At 36.7% G+C, this 12,512-nt stretch overlaps 1 protein-coding gene across 9 annotated transcripts in view; it reads right to left on the bottom strand.

The window, feature by feature from the left end:
• The window catches only part of Prp40 (pre-mRNA processing factor 40), a 209,078-nt gene that overhangs the window by 53,404 nt on the left and 143,162 nt on the right, over positions 1-12,512 (bottom strand). For 2 of the 9 annotated variants that reach the window (XM_069329781.1, XM_045746698.2), the window contains one exon: positions 1,862-11,393. The exons of the other annotated variants lie outside the window; for them this stretch is intronic. In XM_069329781.1, the coding sequence (XP_069185882.1) occupies positions 11,375-11,393 (19 nt within the window). In that variant the 3' untranslated portion in view covers positions 1,862-11,374. Of the gene's footprint in view, positions 1-1,861; positions 11,394-12,512 lie in introns of those variants that run through there. 9 annotated transcript variants of the gene reach the window in all.

The following is a 12,512-nucleotide window of genomic DNA, read 5'->3' as shown; positions in this document are numbered from 1 at the left end:
GCAATTCTGAGGTTAGAAAGCATAGCATAGACTCCTTGCACAACGTTCTTTATGTGGTCCTAAGGTTATAGTTTTCTATCTAGAACCACCCCTAGACCTCTTTATCAGAATTCTTTAAAGATTTCTCACATAATTTATAGGTTGTGTGGGGTCTATGTTCTCCTATTCCACATTCCATAACTTGGCATTTATTCACATTAAATTCCATTTGCCAAGTTGTGCTCCATATACTTATTTTGTCCAGGTCTTCTTGAAGGGCATGACAATCATCTCATCTAAGTGTCTTATCCTTCCTATTATCTTAGCATCATCAGCAAACATGTTCATATAATTCTGTATTCCAACTGGTCATTTATGTAGACAATGAACATCACTGGTGCAAGAACTGAACCCTGTGGTACTCCACTTGTGACTTTTCTCCAGTCCGATACATTGCCTCTGATTACGGCCCTCATTTTTCTATCAGAAAATTTTTCATCCATGTTAGAAGCTTACCTGTCACCCCTTCAATATGTTCCAGTTTCCAGAACAACCTCTTATGTGGAACTCTGTTGAAAGCCTTTTTTAGATCCAGATAAATGCAGTCAACCCAACCATCTCTTTCCTGTAAAATCCCTGTGGCTCGACCATAGAAACTGAGTAAATTCGATATACAAGATCTTCCAGATTGAAAACCATACTATCTGTCTGTCTGATATTATATTATTTCTCTCCAGGTGTTCTACTCATTTAGTTGTTATTATTTTTTTCCAATATTTTCACTATTACACTTGTCAATCATACAGGTCTATAATTGAGGGGGTCTTGCCTGCGCCACTTTTGTAGATTGGAACTATGTTAACCTTTTTCCACGTGTCTGCTACGACTCCTGTACACAGGGATTCCTGAAAGATCAGGTGAAGTGGAATGCTGAGCTCAGATGCACATTCTCTCAGAACCCATGGTGAAACTCCCTCTGGGCCAACTTCTTTGTTCTTACTTAGCTCCTTTAGCATATTCTTCACTTCATCTCTAGACACCTCTATACGCTCTATATTGTTCTCTGGAATTCTTATTGTGTCTGGTTCTCTGAAGATTTCATTTTGTACAAACACACTTTGGAACTTGTGTTCCAAAGTGAGTATAATAGAAGTATATAACCTAAGTATAATTACCTAAGTGTAGTTACAGGATGAGAGCTACACTGGTGGTGTCTCATCTCCCCAACACTCTTTGTCATATAACACTATGAAATTACTGATGATTTTGGCCTCCACCACTTTCTCACCTAACTTGTTTCAACCGTCTATCACTCTATTTACAAAATTGAATTTTCTTATATTTCTCTGGCAGCTTTGTTTCCTGAGTTTAAATCTATGACCTCTTGTTCTTGAAGTTCGCGGTCTCATGAATTCTTCCCTATCAATTTTATCGATTCCTGTTACTATTTTCTATTTTGTATGTAGTGATCATATCACCTCTTTTTCTTCTATCTTCTAGTTTTTGCACATTTAACGTCTCTAACCTCTCTTCGTAGCTCTTGTCCTTCAGTTCTGGGAGCCACTTAGTGGCATTTCGTTGCACCTTTTCCAGTTTGTTGATGTGCTTCTTAAGATATGGGCACCACACAACCGCTGCACATTCTAGCTTTGGTGTGTGTGTGTGTATTTTACATACATACATACATATACATATATATATATATATATATATATACATATATATATATATATTATATATATATATATATATATATATATATATATATATATATATATATATATATATATATATATATATATATATATATATATATATATCAGAAAGATTTTCCTCTTGGAATTTCAGTCTTATTATGAAAAGTATAATAAGTGAACAGATATACATCTTCTTCAATTTATTTAAAATAACACATGTTTTGGAGTCATAACTCCATCATCAGTGCTAAAAAGTGTGCTGTATTTACAACGCGAAATTAGCTTAAAGTGTTAATATATAAATCAGAATTACTGTATATACTCATTAAATTGAAATTACTAAAATTATAAACCTAAACTAAACTAAATACAAAATAAAAGACAGATATATATATATATATACACACACAAGAAAGATAATTATAAAAACTCAACAACATACTTCACAGAAGATGACAATGTGTAAACAACCAAGTCGGGGACTCGGAATTGTTCAACTCTGGTCTCACTCTAGTGATTGAGATACTGTACTTTTCAATATGTTGAGTTCAAGGCAACATGAACTACAAAACAGAACTGCTCGTGGGTGATTGGTGGGTGGCCCTTATGTTCTCTGTGATCTCTAATAGCAGAGGATGCATATTGCCTAAGAGGCAGACCAGTACGGTAAGTAATACCTATGTGCTCACAAATATGGTGTTTAAAATTTCTCGAGGCATTTCCCACATATCTAATATTACAGTTTGAATGTGTAAATAGACAACACCAGATTTGAATTCAAAGACTAGAGGATCTCTATGTTTTAGATAGCTTCCAATGGTGTTGCATATACTGTATACACACCAGAATGAGAGAAAGCTTGAATGGTCCCCAAGTTATGAATCACTAAGAATTCTATGACCCCATTGGGATTCAAACCTATGCTGCCAGGGCTCACTCTACTGGCTACACAGCACTAATACCATTCCATCAGGGATTGCCTTCAAGAGTTGGTTGGTCATGAAATTCACATGTATGCACACGGGGGTAAGTGACCACGTTCTTTTTGGAAATAAAATATGCAATGTGTTATTTTGTGGAAGAGATTGTGGAAAGGGAAATATTGGAAAAACTTGATTTAAAGATTGGACACCATGGTGAACTTGGCAAGTTCCTTAATGAAGTTGATTTGGAAAGATTAGTTGTTAGACAAGGAAATGAGATGTATGCCAGATTTTGAGATATATGATAAATATACATCAAAATTAATACCAAGACAGAGATGTAGAACTACAAAACAGGATTGGTTCAACAGAAATTGTGAGAGGACCTGAGAACAAGCAAAAAAAAAAAAAAAAAAAAACAAGTTATCAATATAGGAGGGAGTCAAACCCTTCAAACATATCAACAATACACAAAAGCAAGAAACAACTACACAGAAATGAGGAGAGAGGCAGAAAGACAGTTTGAGAAGAGGATACTGGACAAGTGTAAAACAGAACCAGGCCTATTCTATACATTCTTTAAAAGCAAATTGTAGGTAAATAACAAAAATTAAATTCAGACGTTGAAAATGAGAACAGATTTACGGAAATAAAAAGACATGTGTGAAACACTAAATGAACAGTTCCAAAATGTTTATTCAGAATGAGGTTTTCAGAGAGCCAGACACAATACGAATTTAAGAGAATAACTGAGTACACATAAGTGTCTCAAGATAAAGCTGAAAAAATGTTCAAGAAACTAGGTAGAAACAAAGCAGTTGGCCCAGCTGGAACACCTTGGGTTCTGAGAGAATGCACACTTGAGCTCACCATACCACATCACATTTTTCAGGCATCCTTATGGACAAGAATATTAGCAGATATATGATAATTCCAATCTACAAAAAAGATAGTGGAGAAAACCCACTAAGTACAGATCTGAGTCATTGACTAGCATGATAATCAAAACACTATCAAAACACAAAACACAAGAAATGATACATAAAGACAAAGCAACAAAATCCTTAGAGAAAGGGGGGGGGGGTTGTAAAGAACAAAGGGAAGGGGAACATGTTCCTCAAAATAGCATATACCGACATTGATGGAATGAAATAAAAAATATTGGACTTGAAGGATATAATTCAGCTCAAGGTCCCAGATATTGTCACATTAACAGACAAAACTTGAAGAAAATATTTTAAATGAGGTTGTATTCCCAAGGGGCCACTCAGTTTGGAGACATGACAGGAAAACTAGGAACGGGGGAAGGAGTGGTTGTGCTGGTGAAAGAACACCTGAAGGTAAGAGAGATAATAATTGAAAACCCTCGAGATGTTGACATAATGGCATTGCAGGTCTGGAATCAGGATGATAAACTGATAATTGTAAATGCCTACAGCCCACCAGCAAGCAACACATGGACAAAGGAAGAACTGGATGACAAACAAGAGGGCCTCATAATGGTCATGAGAGAGATTATGGTAAGAGCAGACAAAGATAAATCCTGATTGTTGGTACTGAGGTGCTTCAACTTTAAGGCAATAGACTGGGAGGCATACGAGGCAAGAACGGAGGACATTTGGACAGGCAGATTTGTAAACCTCATTTTGGAGACATTCATGTATCAACACATCAAGCAGGCCACAAAGAATGTGGGAAGGGGATGTTCTGTCAGTACTGGATCTAGTATTCACCAGGAAAGAAGAAGAGGTATTTAACATCCACTGCCTTCCTTTCTTGGGAAAGAGTGATCATGTCCTGTTGCACATTAAATATGCTTTGTGACATAATCTAGAAGAGAATGGGGACATTGAAACAGTTGATAAACTTGATTTCAAGAGAGGACACTATGGGGAACTAAGAACAATTTTTCATGGGTATAATTCGACAGACTTGATGATAGACAAGGAAGTCAATGAGAAGTATGCCAAATTTTGCAAAATATATGATGAAGGCACACAAACATTCATACCAAAACAGAGATGCAGACCTAGGAAACAGGGTTCATTCAACAGAAATTGTGAAAGGGCCACAGATCAAAAGACACAAGCATGGAATCATTATAGGAAAGGCCCAAACACCCAAACATACCAGCGAAACAAAGATGCAAGAAACAAACTACACGTCAGTAAGAAGAGAGGCAGAGAGGAACTTTGAGAACGGTATAGCAGACAAATGTAAATCAGATCCAGGTCATTTCTATAAATTCATTAAAGCAGGCTGCAGATAAAAGATAATATTCAGAAGTTCAAATAGGAGATAAATTCACGGAAAATGAAAAGGAAACGTATGAAACATTAAACGAAAAGTTCCAAAGGGTGTTTGTACAAAATGTAATCTTCAGGGAACCAGACACAATAAGAATTCTAGACCACAACATAGAGTACACAGAGGTGTCTAGAGACGAAGTAAAAAAAATGCTCTTGGAGCTAAGTAAGAACAAATCAGTTGGCCCAGATGGAGTTTCACCATGGGTTCTGAAAGAATGTGCACCTGAGCTCAGCATTCCACCTTAATTGATTTTTTCAGGCATCCCTGTGTACAGGAGTCGTAGCAGATGTGTGGAAAAACGCTAACATAGTTCCCATCTCAAACGTGACAGCAGGAAAGACCCCCTCAATTATAGACCTGTATCCCTAACAAGTATAATAGTAACAAATATTGAAAAATAATTAAAACTAAATGGGTGGAACACCTGGAGAAAAACAACATAATATCACACAGACAGTATGGTTTTCGATCTGGAAGATCATGTGTATCGAATTAACTCAGTTTCTATGATTGAGCCACAACGATTTTACAAGAAAGAGATGGTTGGGTTGACTGCATCTATCTGGACTTAAAAAAGGTTTTCAACAGAGTACCACATAAGAGGTTGTTCTGGAAACTGGAACATATTGGAGGGGTGACAGGTAAGCTTTTAACATAGATGAAAAATTTTCTGATAGAAATATGAGGGTAGTAATCAGAGGCAATGTACTGAACTTGAGAAATGTCACGAGTAGAGTGCCACAGGGTTCAGTTCTTGCACCGGTAATGTTCATTGTCTATATAACGACCTACCAGATGAAATACAGAATTATATGAACATTGTTTATATGAACATGTTTGCTGATGATGCTGAGATAATAGGAAGGATAAGAAACTTAGATAATTGAAATGCCCTTCAAGAAGATCTGGACAAAATAAGTATATGGAGCACCACTTGGTAATGGAATTTATTGTTCAGAAATGCCATGTTATGGAATGTGGAATAGGAGAACATAGATCCCACACAACCTATAAATTATGTGGAAAATCTTTAAAGACTTCAGATAAAGAGAGAGATCTAGGGGTGGTTCTAGATAGAAAACTATCACCTAAGGACCATATAAAGAACGTTGTACGAGGAGCCTATGCTACGCTTTCTAACTTCAGAACTGCTTTTAAATACATGGGTAGCGAAATACTCAAGAAATTGTTCACGACTTTTGTTAGGACAAAGCTAGATAATGCAGCGGTTGTATGGTGCCCATATCTTAAGAAGCACATCAACAAATTGGAAAAGATGCAAAGACATTCTACTAAGAGGCTCACATAACTGAAGGACAAGAGCTACGAGGAGAAGTTAGAGGCGTTAAATATGCCAAAAACTAGAAGATAGGAGAAAAAGAGGCGATATAATCATCACTACTTACAAAATAGTAACAGGACTCGATACAATTGATAAGGAAGAATTCCTGGGACCTGGAACTTGAAGAACAAGAGGACACAGATTTAGGCTAAGGAAACAAAGGTGCCACAAAAACATGAGAATTTTTTTTTTTTGCAGAGTGGTAGATGGTTAGAACAAGCTTAGCGAGGTGGTGGCGGAGGTCAAAACCGTCAGTAGTTTCAATGTGTTATATGACAAAGGGTGCTGGGAAGATGGGACACCATGAGTTTAGCTCTCATCCTTTAACTACACTTAGGTAAATACTGGAAAAAATAATTAACACTTTGCCTGGCTCGGTGGATCACCCACAGTGCACCGTAAGGTAGGCCGAATGTTGCCCGTGAGCACACAACTCAATGTTAAACACTTTCACTCACAATATTTATGCTTACTAATAAGAATAAGCAAAAATTAATTGATGACGGCGTTACCGTTATCTCCCAAACTACGTGTATTGTTTAATGACTCTGAGAGCGTCGTCACAAAGCCAAAATGTTAAACTGAAATGGATAGAACACCCTGGTTTAACAGAAATTGAGAGAGGGCTAAAGAACAAAAGACAAAATGAAATCAGTATATTAAGAGGCCAGACCCTCAAGCATACCAGCAATACACAGAAGCAAGAAACAACTACAGTGCATGGAAGTGAGATAGAGAAGCAGTAAGAAATTTTGAGAAAAGGGTAGTGGACAAAAATAAAACAGAACCAGATCTATTTTATAAATTCATTAAAAGCAAACTGCAGATAAATGATAAAATTCAGAGGTTGAAAATGGGGACACAGATTCACAGAAAATGAAAAGAAAATGTGTGAAACACTAAAGGAACACTTCTAAAATGTGTGTTTATGCAAAATGTTTCAAACTACATAAACAAAACTGCTAAAAAAAATGTGATAATTCATTTTTATAAACAGAGTGGAAGACAGTTGGAACCAGTTGAGTGACAGGTTGGTGGAGATTAAAACTATCACTAGTTTCAAGGCATCATATGACAAGGTTATCTTGAGGTTATCTTGAGATAATTTCGGGGCTTTTTAGTGTCCCCGCGGCCCGGTCCTCGACCAGGCCTCCACCCCCAGGAAGCAGCCCGTGACAGCTGACTAACACCCAGGTACCTATTTTACTGCTAGGTAACAGGGGCATAGGGTGAAAGAAACTCTGCCCATTGTTTCTCGCCAGCGCCTGGGATCAAACCCAGGACCACAGGATCACAAGTCCAGCGTGCTGTCCGCTCGGCCGACCGGCTCCCTAAGGTGTACAGTATTTTGAAAACTGAACACCAGGAGCATTGCTCCTATCCTGCAAGTACCCTTAGGTAATTACCTGGAGAGAAATAATAATAACAGGCAGTATGGTTTTCAAATAGAAAGATTGTGTGTAACCGATCTACTTAGTTTCTGTGATAGAATTACAGATGTTACAGGGAAGAGATGGTTAGGTTGACTGCATTTATCTGGATCTTAAAAAAAAAGACTTTTGACAGAGCCCAACATAAGAGGCTGTTCTGGAAACTAGAACACACTGGAGGGATGACAGGAAGACTTCTAACCTTGATAAAACATTTTTAATGGATAGAAAAATGAGGGCAGTAATAGGAGGCAATGCATCAGATTTGAGAAGTGTTACTAGTAGAGTACCACAGGGTTTAGTTCTTATACCAGCAATATTCATCTATATAAATGATATACCAGAAGAAATACAGAATTATATGAACATGTTTGCCAATGATGCTAAGCTGTTAGGGAAGATAAGAAACATAGATGATTGTCATGCCCTTCAAGATGACCTGGATGAAATAAGTACTGTATATGGAGCAACACTTGGCAGATGGGATTTAATGTGAATAATGCCACGTTGTGGAATCGGAGAAAACAAGTCCCGCAGAACTTACAAACCTCACACGTGTAGGGTCAATAGTTCGTGACTCATTCAGCTCAGGTGAATGGAATGTAAGATCTAAGGTGGTTCTGGATAGAAACCTGTCACCTGATGACCATATATAGAACATTGTGTGAGGAGCCTATGCCACACTTTCCAACTCAAAATATGCCTTTATATACTGTACAAGGATGGCAAAATATGAAAGAAATTGCTCACAACCTTTGTGAGACCAAAATTGGAATTTGCAGCAGTTGTATGTTTCCCCATATCTCGTGAAGAACATCAACAGGAAATGTTTGAAAAATATGCAACAAAATGCCTTCTGGAACTGAAAGACGAGATACAAGTTTTTCTCTACAAGATGTTTATAAGCTGTAAATAGAGGCTAGATACGGTAAATATGCCACTGCTAGAAGATAATAGAAAAATGAGGTGATATGATCACTACATGCAAAATAGTACACTGTAATAAGAATCAACAAAATTTATAAAGAAGAATTCTCGAAACCCAGACATTTAAGAAAAAGAGGTCACAGATTTAAACTAAGGCAACAAAGCTGCTGGAAAAAATTATAACGTTATCTTTGTAAACAGAGTGGTAAACAGTTGTTGCAAGTTAAGCGAGAAGATGGTGGATATCAAAACTGTCAGTAGTTTGAAAGCATCATATGACCAAGTACTGGAAAAATGGGAAACCACGAGCGTAGCTCTCATCCTATAACTACACGTATGTAATTACAAGTTCCATGACCAACTAACAACTGACAACACATACAGGCAGTTGCTGGTGAAGTGGTAATAGTTCATTGACGTCAGTGGGTTAAACCCTTGCAGTGCAGGTTCGAATTCTAGAGGGGTCACAGAGTTCTTAAGTGATTTATAGCTTGGGGACCATTCAAGCTTTGTTTAGAGGGGGTACCACCTATGGTGCATTTGTGGACTCACAGCACTGGAGAAAAGAATAAATGGCATTCAGAGAAGACCTTGCAGATTTTCCCTTAACACTTGTGAATATTTTTTCTACCACCCCTACTTTTATATTATTAAAAATAAATAAATGGAGCCAATAAAACAAATATGGTTATAACCAGCACCAATACTATCATGATCACCATGAGTATCAACTCTCCAATATTACACACCACTTTCACAGCTCTCAATGAGCCCACACATAGAGGTTAATTACAAGTAAAACACTCAAGTGCAATCACAACATAAGAACATTTTCTTATCATTGCTTATCAATCACATCTATTACACTCATTTTTTTCCATTCACAAATGGATGAATATGGTTTGTTTTTTGGTCTAAAATACAATCTATATTTTTTGCATATGTATATATATATATATATATATATATATATATATATATATATATATATATATATATATATATATATATATATATATATATATATACATATGCATCGTGTCAGCATTTTAATAATCACATCCTGGATACTATGTATCTGCCTAGAAATATATCACCATCTTGCATTTGCTAATGAAACTTTTGATGTATTATTAGTGTTGCATAACAATGAGCACTCCTGCATTATTAACCATAATGGCTTTTTTGTTACAGAGGTGGTTGGCTGTGATGCCAGTCTAGCAACAACTTTGTATTAAGGTCTAAATGATATCACTACATTGGCCTCTATACCAAAGGTTAAGAAAATCCTCAAACATCAAGTAGCCAATTACACAAAGTGTATTGGTGCCAAACATGATCCACTGGAAGGTTTACAGACAGTATTGGACTGAACGTGTCATAAGAATAAAGGAGTTGCAATGCTTCACCTCACTTGGTAATCAAGCAACAAACCTCACTGACAAGGCGCGTGCTCGCCTCTACACCACAGTATTCGGAGAATAAGTCACAATAACATGATTGAAAATAACAAACTCAACCTACACACATGAAAAGAAAGGAAATTTAAGACATTTTGACCTGTCCTAACAAAATAAGGGGCCGGGATGTGCCAAAATGTCTTCACATTCTCTTATTTCAATGCGTGTTGGGTGTGCTGTTTACCACAGTACAGTACCCACAAAATAAACTGCCTTTCACTACAACACTCTTATCCCTTTCTTCCATACAAGTCTGAGCCAATTTCCCATCTTATCATCATCTCATACATATATTATGGCTCCATATATCCTTTACATTTAATCATTCCATTGTTTTATTTACTGTACTTCCTTCCATCACGAATCTAAGTCGTGAATTATTATTTTTCTCGGTTTAATCTGGTCTCAACTCAGTACCCCAGTATATGTATTAAATCTTTTCCTCCCTGCTAATATTATTATTATTATTACGGCTTGGAACATTATCTGGACACACCTTCACTTTCAAAGAGTGAGACATTTTGTAAAAAAGCTGAAGAAAAAGAAACTTAATATAGCCTACTGTACATAAATAGTGCATAAACATACTTTTAAAGGTTAAATATAGTGGCTGCCATGTGTAAAACTATTTATTCTATTTAAATTGAAAATACAATCCATTTACATCGTATGTACAAGGGAACAATGTACTGCTAGGGGACATCCATCAAATCAGCAGGTTGGAAACACTTAGGGGAATACTGACTATTGAAGGAACATCATGAACACGCAAATAAATTATTTTATCACTTGTACATATTCCAAGCGCAAATCAAAATAAGAAAAGTGAGACACGCTTCACAAAGTGATGGAAGGTATCGGTGGCACCACTATGTCAGTTTAGCGGGGTTATAATGGACTAACGAAGCAGAGTTAACCCATGTGAAATGTACATTTAAGTATTTAGTAAGTTCCTAATTATGCCTCTTTTTTTTTTAAGACGATTATTTCCTGACAACATCAACAATCTTGTTCCAATGCCCAATATAAAAGAAATACTGATTATCGCAAAACATTAAACTTGTAATTGGCATATCAATGGATTATCATTATATTAGCATTCAAAGACAGGTAACAATGGAAAAGTTGCCATGCAGGCAAACTTAAGATATCCTCCCCGAGGATACCACATGACATCATGTCGCCAGGCAGAGAGGTGGATTCATGTTTGTGTATAGACCTGGTGGTGTTACATCTTGGTTATCACATCTCCATGATGACGTCCAAATGGAAGACCGCACCGTGTGGTACAGCCCACCCAATGTTATCAGCTTTTGGCTTTTCTCCTGCTTGGAAGAAAGCAAGGACAAGTAACTAGCCCTAGAAACAATGAGTAACGCAATAAAAATCGAAAAGATTTATCACTAAACAATCATGGATGTTAAAAACCTATGCTGACTACGATTTGCTCAAAACTGTTCAAAACAGAATTAAAACTACTTTAACCAGACACAAGAAATACAAAATGAAGCAGAAAAAGAGAAAGATCAATGATAACAAAGAATTCTACCTATAAAACTCAGTAGTATTCCAAGCTTTCTTTTGTCATCTGACTGGATTTAAATTTACACTATGTAATATTTTTGCTCTGATGTTTATATTCAGAAGAAATGCAGCTACACCAACTTGCTTCACCCGCTGATGCACACCCCAGCATAACTACTGCTTCCCTCCATGGCCTAAAGGCTGTTTAAGTACCATGGCAAACTGTGATGACATGCATTACCACATTAAGTTTACACCACCACATAACTTCCTATAACCACAAATATTTGCAGAGCTATAGCAAAGCCATTATAAGCTTAAACCTCTTCAGCATTATGCAGCCTGTCATCCAGTAATGATATTACCATAGCTACTATGATGGTACAGAACAAAACATGGGCTGTCACACCACAAATGGTCACTTTTTTTCACTACTTATTTTATAGAGGACCTGAGAAAGGAGACAACAACCAAGCCTATTTTTTCCTATCCTTAGTATAGTAAATATATGTACTAAATTAGGCTTATGATTGCATATATTAGGCCTAGGATTGCTTATTTAGGCCCAGGACAGGTTAGATTTATAGTTATTCTATTTCATTCTTTGGTCTGCCCTTTAGAACTCCAGCAATACAAAACATGACTCATTTTTTGTTCAAAAAGTCCATATTTTTTAGTTCCATCCATAGGAGCTGTGAGTTCTACCATGTTTGGACACTGGCTTAGCATTATCATTCACTTTTGCTATGATCTTAAGAAATGATAAGTTTAGTGTGAGAAAGCTGAGAAATGATATGGTGAGAGTGCATCAAGTTGCTCTTACATTCACCTATTGCCACTATAATCTTGCTGAGGAATACTTCTTGCCTCAGTCTCACATTCATTATGTTGCACCATTAGACTCTCAAAGTGACAAGGAA

Source organism: Procambarus clarkii, chromosome 3, assembly GCF_040958095.1.
Source record: "Procambarus clarkii isolate CNS0578487 chromosome 3, FALCON_Pclarkii_2.0, whole genome shotgun sequence".
NCBI lineage: Eukaryota > Metazoa > Arthropoda > Malacostraca > Decapoda > Cambaridae > Procambarus > Procambarus clarkii.
Note: the sequence above shows the minus strand (reverse complement) of the source record. Positions and strands in the feature narration are given on the sequence as shown.